The 16,380-nt window shown below is 45.6% G+C and overlaps 1 protein-coding gene across 5 annotated transcripts in view; it reads right to left on the bottom strand.

Annotated features, from left to right (window-relative positions):
- Nucleotides 1–16,380, bottom strand: part of STK32B (serine/threonine kinase 32B) — a 389,829-nt gene that overhangs the window by 52,800 nt on the left and 320,649 nt on the right. For 3 of the 5 annotated variants that reach the window (XM_069593236.1, XM_069593240.1, XM_069593238.1), the window contains one exon: nucleotides 6,941–7,030. The exons of the other annotated variants lie outside the window; for them this stretch is intronic. In XM_069593236.1, the coding sequence (XP_069449337.1) occupies nucleotides 6,941–7,030 (90 nt within the window). The remainder of the gene's footprint in view (nucleotides 1–6,940; nucleotides 7,031–16,380) is intronic. 5 annotated transcript variants of the gene reach the window in all.

The following is a 16,380-nucleotide window of genomic DNA, read 5'->3' on the forward strand; positions in this document are numbered from 1 at the left end:
TGAGTCTGGTGATGACCGTCTCCAGCATTGGCATTTCTGTTCATTCCATGACCCTTATCATGGCATTCAAGACCCTGGTTGCTTTGGTCTGTCTCGTCTCTCCCTCCCACCTCCTCCAATTCTATAAAGCTATTAAAAAAACAGGACTGCTATGGTCTCCCAGACCACCATCTTATGACCCCCTTGAATGGCCTCTCTGGAATGGCCTCTCCTTACCCTCACCCGGCAGGTGAGCTGTGAACACATCCTGTGAGTCTAACTCAGATGGTCCCATTCTGGGAAGTCTTTCTTGACAGGGACCAGCTTACATGCAGGCCTTCACAGCTGTCTGCCCCAAAGATGCTGAGTCCCTGGGGCCCAGTGCCTGACTCTGAGCCCTGCACTCCTGACATGGCCCATTCCATGTTTGCTGAAAGAATGCTCAGTTCTTCATCTCACTTGAGACGAATAAACTGAAGCCCCAGACAGCTGCTGGAACATTTTTTACTTCTAATCTGGCACCTTTCAGAGAGTTCTTTTTTTCTCTGTTTGTGAATTCCATCTGCTTTTATAATTAATGAAAATTCAGCTCTATGTAAATGTTTCTTCTGGGATCATTCTTCATGAGCAACCTTTGGGAGCTTACTCATCAGCCCATTCCCTGAATGCATGTTTGGAACATTCTGGGAACCTGTCATTGGGCCTTTGAACCAAATAGCTCAAGTGAATGAAGTCAACAAAGCTGCCGCTTGGTAGCAGGAATTTACAGCCCTGGGAGCTGCAGGATGTGACTTGATTGAGAGAGTTTTCCCCTCACCCTCATCTTCCCTATAACCTCCTATTGCCTGGCACTGCCAACCCCTATGGTCTCTGAAATCGTTTTGGTAAATAAGTTGTGCTTTCCAAATCTCACAAAAGCCTCTCCTGCACATTTGTTCATCAATTCAGTACCGAAGATCCCTTAATTAGAAGGACCCCAGAAGTCCAGAATCCCAGGTACAGCTGGGATAATCCACTTTTCTCTTGTCTGAGAAATGTGGCTTTCTGATACAAGAACTCAGTGTCAAAAAGGCAACTTGGTATAGTGGCAAAAGCACGAACTTTGGAAGCAAGTGCCCATCAACAGACAAATGGATAAAGAAGATGTATGTGTGCTAAGTCACTTCCATCGTGTCTGACTCTTTGTGACCCTATGGACTATAGCCGCCAGGTTACTCTCTCTCTGGGATTCTCAAGGCAAGAATACTAGAGTGGGTATGCCCTCCTCCAGGGGATCTTCCCAACCCAGCGATTGAACCCACAGCTCTCATGTCTCCTGCACTGGTCGGTAGGCTCTTTACCACTAGCACCACCTGGGAAACCTAAAGAAGATGAGGTGTGTGTATATATTATATATCTGTATATATACTATGGAACGTTACTTCACATAAAGAATGAAATAATGTTTTTTACAACAACATTGATGGGCCTAGACATTGTCAAACTAAGTGAAATAAACCCAACAGAGAAAGACAAATACCATATGATATTGCTTATATGCAGAAAAAAAAAGATACAAATAAACTTATTTACAAAACAGAAATAGACTTATAGACATAAAAAGCTTATGGTTACCCAGGGAAAGTGGGGGAGGGATAAATTAGGAGTTTGGGATAAACATATACACACTACTAAAATGGCAATCCACTCCAGTATTCTTGCCTGGAGAATCCCATGGATGGAGAAGCCTAGTAGGTTACAGTCCACAGGGTTGCAAAGAGTCAGACATGACTGAGCGACTTCACCTTACCTCACCTTATATATAAAATAGATAACCAACAAGGACCTACTACATAATGAAGAGAACTATACTCAACATGTCGTAATAACCTATGAGAAAAGAGAAGGTTTAAAACAATACTTTTTAACATTCTCTTTCCAAATGTATATGTAACTGAATCACTTCGTACCTGAAACTAACATAACATCATAAATCAACTATATTTTATTGAAATTTTTTTTTAAAAAGCAGGGACTTCAGACTCATATAGATGTGGCTTCAAATTCTGGCTCTATCCCTTGGCAGTTGTGTGATTCAGCGTAGGTTAATTAACCTCTCTGGGCCTCAGCTTATTCTTATATAAAATGAGAGAGATATAGAAAACCCTCATGGATCTTCTGGGAATTAAACGCGATGACAGACATGTGATGGGATCACAATACATGTCCGGCTTTCTTCTCCCTTGGAAGGTGGGGCCACTGTAGAGAGTGGCCAGCTGGGTCACTACGGGCCTGCTTTCCCAAAGGCTAAGAGCCAGGACAGAGGAGCCTTAGACAGGACTGAGAAGCTGAGGCACCCAGGAAATTCTGCTCTGAATGGCGGTAAAGCAGGGGCCGAAAGGTCAGCATTGGGAGAACACTGTCTTGAACTTCTCCAGCGGTCAAGAACCCAATTTCCTAGAGATCAATTTCCTTTTCAGAAATAGCCTAAAGGTAGTGGGAACTAATCTATAGGATTATGGAGTCCGCTCCAAATGGGAGATTCTTCTCCCCTCTCCTCCATGTTCCCTCTGCGGATGATGCCTCTTCTGGCCTCTCTCCACCCCTTCGGGCAAGATGCTCCTGGGCTAAGAATCAGTGATTTCTCTCCCACTGCCTTGTCTTTGCTGCATCTCCATGATGGTAACTCTCAATGCACAGACTGAGTCCACATCACTCTCCAGATGCTTGGAGTACATCTGAATGTCCAGACGTTCCTACAGACACTTCACCGCCAAGTCCATCCTTCCCACCATCCCTTGCACTCGCCCCTCCTGCGGTGTTCTCTGCATGGGAGCCTCCCTGGAATCCACTCTGCTGCTAGACCCAGAGGCCTGGAGGCAGCCTCGCCCCCTCCTTCACTGCCATTCTCCATCTCTAAGTCCTGCCCATCTGATCTCTGTTGGATCTTACTGAAGTGACCTCCTTGGATAGAACTGCCCCAGATCTGGATTCTTCTGGAAAGGGATTTCAGAAGGATCGTTAACAATGAAAGCTGTATTTGGGTCTGTATTTAGCATCCCAAGGGGACTCTGAAGTAGACAGATCTGCTCATTTGTATACCCTCTGCTGTTCACACTGACTTGGCTCTGCTCTCACCCCTGATGTCAACCTGGGCAGGTCACCTAACTCTCAACCCATTTTCTTGACTCTAAAAATGGGAATAAGTAATTGTGCCTACTTCATGATTATGAATGGCTTCCCAGGTGGTGCTAGTGGTAACGAACCTGCCTGCACATGCAGGAGACATAAGAGACATGAGTTCGATCCCCGGGTCGGGAAGATCCCCTGGAGGAGGGCATGGCAACCCATTCCACAGTTCTTGCCTGGAGAATCCTATGGACACAGAAGCCTGGCAGGCTACAGTCCAGGGTCACAAAGAGTCAGACACAACTGAAGTGACTAAGCATGCATGCATGTTAATGAGGCTTAAATAAGCTTATGGATAGAATGCCTGGCACATAGTAAATACTAAAAAGTATTGTTTCACTATTATTTATTGTCAAACTTCATTTATGTAATCTATTTATTAAGTTAATGATAAATAACACAAGGAGTCAATTCTGGAGACGTGATGACATAGTTCTTGAATCTCCACAATCCACATATAAACTGGCAGAGCAGATACAAGAGAAAGCAAAAACCATGGGCAACACTTACTATAAAGCTAAGTTGTTCCCACAAATCCCAAAATATAAGCAGATGGGAACAAACCAGCAACAGTGATAAGCCCTTTATGGTAGTGATTTCTGTATAAAAATAACACAGCTGATGATGGACCAGAGGACAGAGAACTCCAAAAGAGCCAGCAGACATCGACTGGGAAGAATAGCCAGTCTGAGAACAGCAGCTGAAACAGGGAGAGGCTTGTCCAGCCCCATCTCAGGTGACTGAAAAGTGTTTTTGGTGAGTTCTGCAGAAGGTGGAGTCTGGGACACAAAATCCCTTCAATCAATCCAGCCAGAGCTCTCTTCTAGGAAGGATCCCAAGGAGAAACTGCTGGGAGTGAAATCAAAACTAAGCAGGATGGGGGCCCTACAGATGAAAGAAAGGGGAAGTCCAGATGGAAGTGGGCAAGAGGACTGGGCCAGGAAATCCCAGGTAGCAAGCTGCCTAGGGACATGACATGTCACATGAACAATAGAAGAAGAGTCAGGTCGGTTAGAGAAGCTACCCTGAGCGACACCATCTTCTAAAGATCCAGGAAAACCAACATTACGTGAAATTCCATGCAAAGTGATTGTAAGAGAAAGGACAATGGCAAGCAGAACAACACTGTACAATGAAAGTACCTCAGAAAAGACAGTGTGGTGGGCTGTTCATGAACGGTTCCCAATGAGTCAGGCCATCAGGTTCCCACACTCCATGCAGTCCCCTCCCATGTGGGCCCTGGTCTTTGTCACATGACTTGCTTTGGCCAACTGGACATCAGGAAATGTAAAGCAAGGAGAGGGTTGGTAGGCACTTGAGAGTTGGGTTTTCCTTCTTGAAACTGCTGCCATCATGTGAGCATGTTCACTCTAGTCTCCTTGATGAGAAAAGACCATTCAGAGAGAGGGGCCCGTTCATTTCAGGTGTCCCACTCCAGTACTCTTGCCTGGAAAATCCCATGGACAGAGGAGCCTGGTAGTCTGCAGTCCATGGGGTCACTAAGAGTCGGACACGACTGAGAGACTTCACTTTCACTTTTCATTTTCATGCATTGGAGAAGGCAATGCCAACCCACTCCAGTGTTCTTGCCTGGAGAATCCCAGGGATGGGGGAGCTTGGCGGGCTGCCATCTATGGGGTTGCACAGAGTCGGACACAACTGAAGTGACTTAGAAGCAGCAGGCTGGTCCAGCAGCTGAATGAGTGGGCCTAGCCAAAACCAGCAGAAAAACCACTCAATCAAGTGGCAGATGTGATAATAAAAGATTGCTACTGTTCTAAACTTCTAGGTTTTGACATGGTTTGTCATCCGCAATTGATAACTATGTAGACATTAAGAATGAATAATATAGATATTAACATTATGCAAGACATGAAAGAACATGTAAATTACAATTTAGATACTCAGAAATCTCATAAGAGGATTCATGAAAAAACTAGAAACAAAAGGAAAATTATTTCAGAAATAAATACTTCATGAGAAAGCACACAAAACAAATACAACAGAGATTGCTTCAAAATAAAGAGAAAGATAAAAAATTGAGAAATAATTTGAACATAGGAAGAGAGACAAAAGATTTGAAAATGGCAAATGCTGAGGATTGGCAAAGAAGACCCAACATTCAGGTAATAGGGATCCTTAACAAAGAAAAGAAAGTAAAAGAACAGAATGTGTATTAAAGCAAAAGACATTTCCGGGAGCTTCCCTTGTGGTCCAGTGGCTACGACTCCATGTTCCCAATGCAGGGGGTCTGGGTTTCATCTCTGGTGGGAGAACTAGATCCCGTATGCCGCAACTGAATATCTCATGACTAAGACCCGGTGTGTGTGTGCTAAGTCACTTCAGTCACACCTGACTCTTTGTGATCCCATGGATTGCAGCCCACCAAGCTTTTCTGTCCATGGGATTTTCCAGGCAAGAACACTGAAGTGGGTTTTCATGCCCTCCTCCAGGAGATCTTTCCGACCTAGGATTCAGACCCATATCTCTTACGTCTCCTGCATTGGTAGGCAAGTTTTTTTGTTTTTTTTTTTTTAAACACTAAGCAACCTGGGAAGCCCTCATAACTAAGACTCGGTGCAATATGACATTTCCAGCAAAAATCCTACAGAAAAACCAACCTGAAACTACATTGGAAGAGCAATGTGTACTTCAGAATATGGACCTGCAATGACCAACAACAAAACTATTCTGGCAACACTGCTGGACTTTAATGAAAAAGAATGGTTTGTCGTTTATTTTTTCCTAAGCTTGAGCCAAGCTGGAATCAAGATTGCTGGGAGAAATATCAATAATCTCAGATATGCAGATGACACCACTCTTATGGCAGAAAGTGAAGAAGAACTAAAGAGCCTCTTGATGAAAGTGAAAGAAGAGAGTGAAAAAGCTGGCTTAAAGCTCAACATTCAGAAAATTAAGATCATGGCAACCGGTCTCATCACTTCATGGCAAATAGATGGGGAAACAGTGGAAACAGTGTCAGACTTTATTTTCTTGGGCTCCAAAATCACTGCAGATGATTGCAGCCATGAAATTAAAAGACGCTTACTCCTTGGAAGGAAAGCTATGACCAACCTAGACAGCATATTAAAAAGCAGAGACATTACTTTGTCAACAAAGGTCCGTCTAATCAAGGCTATGGTTTTTCCAGTGGTCATGTATGGATGTGAGAGTTGGACTATTAAGAAAGCTGAGCACCGAAGAATTGATGCTTTTGAACTGTGGTGTTGGAGAAGACTCTTGAGAGTCCCTTGGACTGCAAAGAGATCAAACCAGTCCATCCTAAAGGAGATCAGTCCTAGGTGTTCATTGGTAGGACTGCTGTTGATGCTGAAACTCCAATACTTTGGCCACCTGATACGAAGAGCTGACTCATTAGAAAAAACCCTGATGCTGGGAAGTATTGAGGGCAGGAAGAGAACGGGATGACAGAGGATGAGATGGTTGGATGGGCATTTCTGACTCAACGGACATGAGTTTGGGTGGACTTCAGGAGTTGGTGATGGACAGGGAGGCCTGGTGTGATGCGGTTCATGGGGTCACAAAGAGTCAGACACGACTGAGCGACTGAACTGAACTGAGCTGAACTGAGCCAACCTTTCTGACTAAGTAAGCATTCTCTAGAAAACAGAGGAGGAGAAGGTCTTCCGGGCAAGGCAGACAGCTTAGGTAAGAGCCAAAGGTGTGAGAGAGCATGGCTGGGGTCTGGCGTCAGGGTGGGAGGCATGGTGAGGGAGGGGTGCGATGTAGCAGGAGAGGAATGCTGAGGCCTGAGGGGGCCTGGAACACTCACCCATGTAGGGCTTGGTCCCGGCCATGGAGGAAGCCTTTTCTGCGCCTTTCACGACTGTCGCTATGTTGAAGTCTGTGATGTGAACGTGTCCTGGAGACAGAGAATCAGAAAAAGCAGTTAGCAAGAGCTGCAGGCAGCTGGGTTATCTCCTGTCTGATTTAACACTGTGGTCTGCAAGGGGGGGATGTACAGGAAGAAAATATTAGAACTTTTACTTACATTTGTATTTATTTGATACTTTAGAAGTGTCTGTTTTGGTCACATCATTGAAAGTAGCCAAGCTATGGAATCATAATAATAAGTGGAATCATCATCCCAAGTCAGTCCTAAAGGAAATCACTCCTGAATATTCATTGGAAGGACTGATGCTGAAGCTGAAACTCCAATACTTTGGCCACCTGATGTGAAGAACTGACTCATTGGAAATTACCCTGATGCTGGGAAAGACTGAAGGCGGGAGGAGAAGGGGACGACAGAGGATGAGACGGTGGGATGGCATCACTGACTCAGTGGACATGAGTCTGAGCAAGCTCTGGGAGTTGGTGATGGCCAGGGAGGCCTGCTGCAGTCCATGGGGTCACAAGAGTTGGACACGACTGAGAGAATGAACTGAAGGCATGGAAGCAACCTAAGTGTACATCAAAGGATCCAGGTGTGGTACGTGCATCCCATGGAATTCACTCAGCCTTGAGAAAGAAGGACATTCTGCCATTTGGGACAATAAGGTTGGACCTGGAGGGCATTATGCTAAGTGAGAAGTCAGACAGAGACGGACAGATACTGCACGGTCTCACTTGTATGTGGAATCTAAAAAAAAAAAAGCCAAACTTATAGAAACAGAGAGTTAGAAAAGTGCCAGGGGCTAGAGGAGGGGGAAATAGGGAAAGGTTGGTAAGAGGGTACAAACTTTCAACTCTAAGATGAATAACGTTCAAGGATAATGCAAAGCATGGCGACACTTAGCATAAGGCCCCCCAGGTCCATCCATGTCGATTCAAATGGCAAGTTTTCATTCTTTTTCTAAGGCTGAGTGGTATTCTGTTATATAGCTAAACCACATCTTCTGTACCCCTTCATCTGTTGATGGTAGGTTCCCAGATTCCCTGGAGAACCAATACAGACTATCTGGATTTTCCTCCTTTTCCCCTCCCACTTTCCTTCTGACATTTTCTTTTCTCCTTTCACCCCCACATCTCCTTGTCTCCTTCTTCTGTGTCCCTCTTCCTTCCCTCTTAGGGTACTTGACCCCCATGTCCCGTCGGCTCCCATTACTTTAGGCTGGACAGAAAGTGGTTTCCACCCTCAAGTCCCCTCCCTACTCAGTTCATCAGTATCGTACTAAGGCCCCCACTGGCCAGAGCAGGTGCACAGAATAAGGTGTCCTCAGGGCATGAGTAGCCTCTCTTTACACCCCACCCCCCACTATTTTCCTGAAAGAAGGAGTCTGGTCTCACGTGTCTCATTTATTTATCAAAAGCCTCCACTCTCTGGACCAGTGCCTCTGAACTTTAACATTTTTATTATGTCCTCAATATAAATACCAAGCTCCCTGAGGCTTGGTTTTCTCATCTGTAAAATGGGGATGATGACAACAAAATATACATCTCAGAGGGCTGTTGGGAGAAGGCAGAGAAATAATACACAAGAAATGGTTACAAAAAGAAAAAAAAAAGAAATGGTTACAGCATACTGCCACACAACAACGAGGGCATTTTCTGTAAGCATTGCTCTTCGCAGCATTATCCTGCCAAGGTGCGGCTCCAGTCTCATCTCCAGCTGGGGCCAATCCATCCCTGCACCCTCCCATTGCCTCAGTTCTAGTGCTAACAAACGAGTAAATTCAAGTCCAGTTTTAGACTGTGAGGTATGTGAAAGTAGATGGACATCTGAGTGGTTTCTGCACCCCACACCTGTACAGTTCCAAACACAGCAGTACCCTTGGGAAGGAATTCTGGAATCTTAGAATATGGATGGTTTTTATCTGGTTTCATTTCCCCCACTCTTAAATTCTTTAATATTTGCATAATGAAAGTAATGCCAGCTCATTATAATAAATCACAGAATACAAATACGTGTTTGAGGCTCTCCTTTCAACATCCTAGGGTCTCCTCTACCTGCCATATAACCACACTGATTCATTTAGCTCCTCCATTCTTTCTCGCTTTTGCTTATGCAAATGTATATCCACATATCACAGGACTTTGGTTTGTTCTTGCAATAAAGAGATCATACTCCATCAATCATTCTAAAAGTCACTTTTGCATGTAATTTGGCTTTGGGATGGAGCACGTGTCTCCAGGTGGCTTTAATAGTTGGCTCAAGTAATTAGCCTCCAACTAAAATAAAGAAATTTAAACTAAAAAAAAAATAGTTGGCTCAGGCCGAGCATATGAACTAATCAGAGCCCGTGAAAACTGGGGAGATGATTTTCTAGGGGGTTCAGGAAAGGAAAAGTTTTCTTCTTTTTCCTTCCAGAAGCTATCTAAAGTGATATTCTCTGCCTTTGGTTGGTGTGATGTGGCCATATGACTCCTGCCCCAAAATGTAGAAGCCATTAGGTGCCACAAAGAAAGACAACCTAAAGATGAAGCCCATCCTTGGAGAAGCCAGAGCTGCAAGGACAGCAAAGAAATGGTGCCAAAGCCTGATCAAACCCTGCCCGAAGCCACATTCCACTGGGCCTCAGTTATACGTGCTGAAAAACACGTTGCTTAGGGCGATTTGAGTTGGGCTCCTTGTTGTCTGCCACACACTGCTGGTGTCCTAATTCACGCAGCCACTTACCATAAGATTTCAGCAGGTTATTTCACTCTATAAGCCTCCTTCTAATATTAATAAGTACCTGGTAGGGTAATTGGGTGTTAAGGGACTGAGGATGGGACCTTTGAGCAAAGACCTGAAGAAGAGAGGCAGCAAGCCAGTGGACTTCTTGGGGGAGGAGTGAGATGGCTGAGGGGGCTGGCAGCATCAGGACCTTGCAAGGGCCAGCAAGGAGGCCAGAAAGAGAAAGGGGGAAAGGGGTCAGGTGGCTTTTACCCCAAGCATGAGGGTTTTGAGAAAGAGAGACACAGTCCCACTCATTTGTATCACTTTGGCTTGTGTGTGGATTACTGGGGGACTCAAAGCAGGGAAACTGATAAAGGAGGGAAAAATGCATCCCTCATCTGTGTAAGCTGCTAAATGGTACAGAATTGGTGCCGAAGTTTATGCTAGTCCTTGAAGAACTTTTGTCGGGGGTGGGGTATGGCTACCCATCCCCTTTTATAAAAAGACTTTTTGGATGTGGATCATTTTTAAAGTTTTTCTTGAACTTGTTACGGTGTTGCTTCTGTTTTAGGTTTTGGTTTTTTGTCCATGAAGCACGTGGGATCTTAGTTCCCTGACCAAGGATTGAATTTGCACCTCCTGAACTGGAAGGTGAGGTCCTAACTGGACTGCCAGGGAAGTCCTGCCCTTCCCCTCCTCAAACCTGAAGTTCTAGAGACCAGTGACCCATCCACAGTCGGCAGCTGAAACTTGGGGAGCTGTGTTTTATCTCTAGTCTCTTCCAGGTGGGCATTTCCACCGTCCCTTGTTGCCCCCTTCAGGGTGGAGTCACCCAGTCCTGTCCCTGTTTCCTCCTGGCCCTCCGGGGTGGAGGCTCTGGGGCAGCTCTGAAGCAGACCTGTCTGCCCAGGAATTCACCTCCAGCAGGAGTGCCAGACAGCAGAACCCCTTTTGATTTCCACACCGTGCTAGCTGATGAGCTGAAACTTCCTGGTGTGCCTCCTTTATTGGTTGAGTCAAGATGTGGGAAAGTGAAAATTAGTGCCATACGAGGTCTCCTCTGAGTTCCTTCTCAGGATAATGGAAATTTACTACAAAGTGTGCAAATATGAACAGAGTTTTTGGCTATTTGCTTTCTGTAAATTAAAAACATTCAGAAATCAGTGGGAGAATGAGCCCAGTATACGGTGTGAGATCCATTAGTAAAAGTTTGAATGAGAATCATCAACAATTGCCCTTCCACCCCTGTTAATGCATCCTGTACTCCAGCCCTGCTCTCTCCTTTCTCTGAACACATGGAAATTCATCACACCTCCAAGACTTTGACACCATTCGGAAAGCTTTTCCCTCTGCCTGGCAGATTTCCATTCATCTTTCAAAACCTGGCTCGAGTTGTATTACTGATGGGTGGACATCCAGCCTTTGCTTGATTGCTTCCACTAACAGGAAACTCACTACCATGAGGGGGTTGTGTCTCAGTTGACTTGCTCTGCTAAAACAGATTACCATGGACTGGGTGGTGTAAACATCAACATCCTCAGCATCAGAGCCTGGAAGTCCAAGACCAGAGTGCCAGCATGGTAGGGTCCTTAGTTTCTTCCTGGATTACATGGCAAGTTTCTTGCTGTATCCTCACATTGTGAGGAGAGAGCAAGCTTGGTCCCCTCATCCCATTATAGGGCACAAATCCCATTGTGGGGGCTCCAATCCTTTGACTTCTTCCAAACCCAATTACTTCTTAAAGGCCTCAGCTCCAAAAGTCATCACAGTGGGAGTTGAGGCTTCAACATACCAATTTAATTCCATGGATACTTGGTCCATGGCAGACTGACCAGTTTAGGCCTCTCTCCTGGACCCTCCCAACTCCTCTCCATTTTCATTTCCATCCTAGCATCCACTATGCTGTATCTGCTGTGTCTGTCCCCTTGAGATCAGGTATCCTCCCTTGTTCATTTCTATGTCCCCTATATGTTAGCACTGGCATGACCTGGAAAATGTACTTAACAAGTGTTTGTTGACTGGCTGACTTACTGACCAAATAAAAGATGGAATGAAAGAAATATGGTAAGCAAATGCTATCACCTTTCTTCATCTTTTAGTTCTCAGAGCTATTGTGATATTTACAGGAGTTGACAAAATTCCATTTTTTACTTTTAAGACTACAGCAGCATCAATTTTTCAACCAGATCTCAGATAATGAGACTTAGCCACCATCTCTGTGATTTTGTACTCCCTGGGGTTAGCGTCAGGCTCGGCATGTACATGAAAAGTGTACGGAAGTGAGAAATGGACCATAAAGAAGATTGAGCGCCAAAGCTTGATGCTTTCAAACTGTGGTGCTGGAGAAGACTCTTGAGAGCCCCTTAGACAGTAAGGAGATCAAACCAGTCAATCCTAAAGGAGATCAACCTTGAATATTCATTGGAAGGACTGATGCTGAAGCTGAAGCTCCAATACTTTGGTCACTGCTTCAGAGAGCCAACTCACTGGAAAAGATTGAAGGGGGAAGCAGAAGATGAGATGGTTAGATAACATCACTGACTCAATAGACATGAGTTTGATCAAACTCCGGAAGAGAGTGAAGGACAGGGAAGCCTGGTGTGCTACAGGTTATGGGGTTGCAAAGAGTAGGACACAACTTAGTGACTGAACAACAGCAATCTGTGAATTTGGGGGAAGGGCACTTGAAACTCTACGCACTAGGGATGTGTCAGTTATCTGTGCCATGGAACTGGGGGATAGAATAGGATGATGGAGATTATACAGGGCTAAAGTTCCATCCACAGTCCCTGCACTGGGGTATAATTACTGATGCACAGAATCAACTCAGCATTACCAGTAGCAGTGACTCCTACTTTGATTCCTGCATTTTCCTTACATATTCCAGGAGGAAGCATCCAAAGCGTCCTGAATTTTGTTGTATTTTCACTTGCTTCTCCTGCAGCCACACTGCACAATTGTCTGTTCCTGCTCCACCATGCTCCCTCCCTCCCCTTCACCCCTCTCAGTTCCTGAAATGAAATAACCTTAACTCTGTGTGGATATTTACCAAATGAAGGAGGACAGTGGAGTGATCTCACTGGGACCAACAAGGCCACTGCCTGGGAGAAGATGAGATTCTGCTTGGGAGGGGATAGTCAACCCAGTGGTAGGCTTTATTCAGTGCAGAGTAAGTTCTCTTTAGATCTGTCCTCAGAAGCCAAGATTGGACTTCAGGTAGTAGCCATCAGAGGGCGCTAGACCAGAAGTTAGGATGGCAAGAAGCCCCTGTGTAAGAGATGATCTTCTACCACATCATTTTTTGGCCTTGTTTCCCTGAAATTCAGAGTCAAGTCTCGTGTGAACATCTGTCTCCATCTTAGCTGGTTTACAAGGTGTACAACGTGCCTAAGCCAGAGGTCAGAGGGGTGCTGCTGAAAAGATGCAGCTGGATGCCCAAGGATGCTCAAGAGGATGAGAACCCTGGCTGTGGGTCCAGGTGCCCCACCCATGGCAGGCCCCAGAGCTCACTGCTGATGAAGCTAATAATATCTGTACTTCCAAGATGCCAGTGTGATAGAACCCCGGATGCCGATCCTCCCCTTAGGATCATGCATCCTGAACACTTTTCCTTCCTCCCACTTCTCTTCATGGAGATCATACTGAACTTACTTCAGGACAGTGGCAGAAAGAGAGAGAAAAAATGAAGGAAGGAAGGAAAGAAGGAAATAAAAAAGAAAGAAAAAGAAAGGAAGGGAGAGAGAGAGAGAGGGAGAGAAACAAATCAAATTCTAGGGTACCAGCTTATTCAGGCTTCTTTTGGCTTTACTGCAGTAGGAAGACTGACTGTGTGAGGGCAGGCCTTTGCCTGATGTAGAATGAAGTGACCCTCTGATTTTCTTCTGCTTTATTTGCTTTGACTTCCTTCCATTTGTTGGTCATAGGGTAGGAGGCAGGGCTATCAAAACAATCTGTGTGTTCCCAGATCTCCTTCGGCAGAAGAGAACAAAAAACGGAACAAGAAATGCAACAGGCCTGGGATTTTCTAAGCTCCTAGACTGAGATTTGGGGGAATTCCCAGCTGCAGTCCATGGGGTCATAAGGAGTCAGACACAACTAAGCACCTGAACAACTCAGCTGAGATGATTTTCAATACCTTCCCCCAGATACACTGTGTTTCATAAAATATGCCCAGCCTTCACATCCTATTTGAGTTGATCCTGTTTAAACACCACCTCACTCAAGGCTTTTGAATGAGCTCAACAATTCTGTTTCTTTCCCTTTTCTCTACTTCTGTGGCTTTTAATGTTAAATCACTAGATTTTGGTTAATTAGTTACTAAAATAGCCAAGGCTATCTGACCAACGTGCTCCCCTTCCATATATATGTTGGTATGTGACTTTACACAGTCATACAAATCACAATGAATCAGACGCAGAGAAGCTTTTAGAACACTTTCTCAGCCATGATCTGCTCTTTGCAAGGACTCTGAGGGGCACTGGGATAGAGATTATCTTTTGACACTTACTATCGTTTTCCACTCCTTTCTTTCCTGCCCCCTGTATTATAAGGACAAGAAAGAGAGAGAGAGAGAGAAAAACAAAAAAAACATGTCTTGACTCTCTTGCAGCTAGGGTTCTGGGCAAGATTTAGATTCTGTCATTCAAATGCATGCTGTTCAAATGCACTCAGGCAAGATTTGGAATGGGGTTTCCCTAGTGGCTCAGACAGTAAAGAATCCACCTGCAATGTGAGAGACCTGGATTTGATCTCTGGGTCAGGAAGATCCCCCTGGAGGAGGGCATGGCTACTCACTCCAATATTCTTGCCTGGAGAATCCCCATGGACAGAGGTGCCTGGCAGGCTTCAGACCACGGGGTCACAAAGAGTCAGACATGACTGGGCAACTAGCACAGCACAAGGTTTGGAAGTAGAAAGTAAGCCAAGGGAGAAAGCCATTTGAAGGCTGGAGTTACACTGTCTCAAGCCAAAGAAGTATGCATGTCACCAAATCAGAAGCTAGGGGACAGAACTGACACCTACCCATGCCTGTTGCCTTCAGAGGGAGCACAGCCCTGCAGACATCTTGACCTTGGATTTCAGTCTCCAAGACTGTGAGAAAATACATCTCTGCTCTTGATTGCCTCTCAATTTGTGGGCTTTGTTTCAACACCTCTGGGAAGCTAATACAGGAGGCTATTTAGTGGAGGGTCATGAGAGATTCCTTACACAGGGTCTTCAGGACCTTAAGACATCACATGGTACTAGACACTTCCTTCCCCTCCCAGCAGTCTTCAGCAAGAATCTCAATACAGCCCTCCCAAGGATCCCAGTATAGCTTTAAACTGCATTCCTTGGAACCCTATCTAGAATAATGACACTAACTCTTGGCTCCTCAGACTTAGCAGAAATACCTCTGCCCCTCAATCTGCCCTAGTGGTTCTCCCCACTTCCATCTCAGCTGTTCCAATCTCTGTATCTCAGGCTTCAGCATCGACACACGTCTTCTGTTAATTTCCTGGATTCTCTTCCTGCCAAGATGGAGATGGCATGGCACACACAGTGTTCTGATGAGGGGGATGGGGGTGTTGCTGCTGCTGGATATTGCCATTTTGGGGAGCACGCATCACAATTATCAACAAATATGTTAGCAACAGATGGAGAGGCAAGTCTTCAAAATGAGTCCAATGAGTGCGTGCTCTGAAATATTGTCTATTAATAGAAAACTTGAGGTATAGTAAAGCCAACGGATTAAGAGACTTGCCTGGAAAATCCCATGGCCAGAAAAGCCTGGTAGGCTACAGTCCATGGGGTCGCGAAGAGTCGGACACGACTGAGAGACCTTACTTTCACTTTTCATGCACTGGAGAAGGAAATGGCAACCCACTCCAGTGTTCTTGCCTGGAGAATCCCAGGGACGGCGGAGCCTGGTGGGCTGTCATCTATGGGGTCGCACAGAGTCGGACATGACTGAGGCAACTTAGCAGCTGTTGAAAAGATAAGCCTGCCATTCACGGCTCCTAAGAGGAGGGGATACATCATACCATTGGGGGTCACCCCGGGGAAGCACCAGGGTTGATCACGAAACATAGGGATAAGGGAGAAAACGTGATCAAGAGCCTCTCTGGTGGTTTCTGTGGGAAGGAACAGGAGAGGCAGGGCAAACAGGCTTAGGACTGGCTAGTCTGAATAATTTCAGGAGTTTCTGGGGGCACAGGACTGTCCCTGGTCATCTGGGTCCTGGCACAGGGAAGCTTAGGGAAAGTGGACAGTGGCCTGGAGTGTGCAAAAGTCAAGCATCCGCATACAGGAAATAGAAGACTCAGTGAATACAATGAGAAAACAAATTCACTCTGCTGGTGTGCCTTTATGAAAGATCCTAAAGCTCCAGCTGAGGTTTCTGACCCCCAAGTCTTCATCCCAAGCCACTGAGAAGAGTGAGTTCTACACTTCATAGACAGCTGTCCTGAGACCATTGGAGCTTTCTCACTGGCCTTCCGGAATGCTCTGTTGCCCTTCCCAATGCTCTGTTGACCCCATGCATGCTGCAGGATCCAGCAAACCCTCCCTCCTCCTCCTCCCCAAGCCTCACTGCCATGGTGTTCCTGCACAGCTGCCCAGCACTGGCCTTGCTGGGTCTGTATCACTCTATCCCTCCCACAGCCCTGGGTACACCTTAGAACCACCTGGTAACT

This window comes from Ovis canadensis, chromosome 6 (genome assembly GCF_042477335.2).
Source record: "Ovis canadensis isolate MfBH-ARS-UI-01 breed Bighorn chromosome 6, ARS-UI_OviCan_v2, whole genome shotgun sequence".
Classification (NCBI taxonomy): domain Eukaryota; kingdom Metazoa; phylum Chordata; class Mammalia; order Artiodactyla; family Bovidae; genus Ovis; species Ovis canadensis.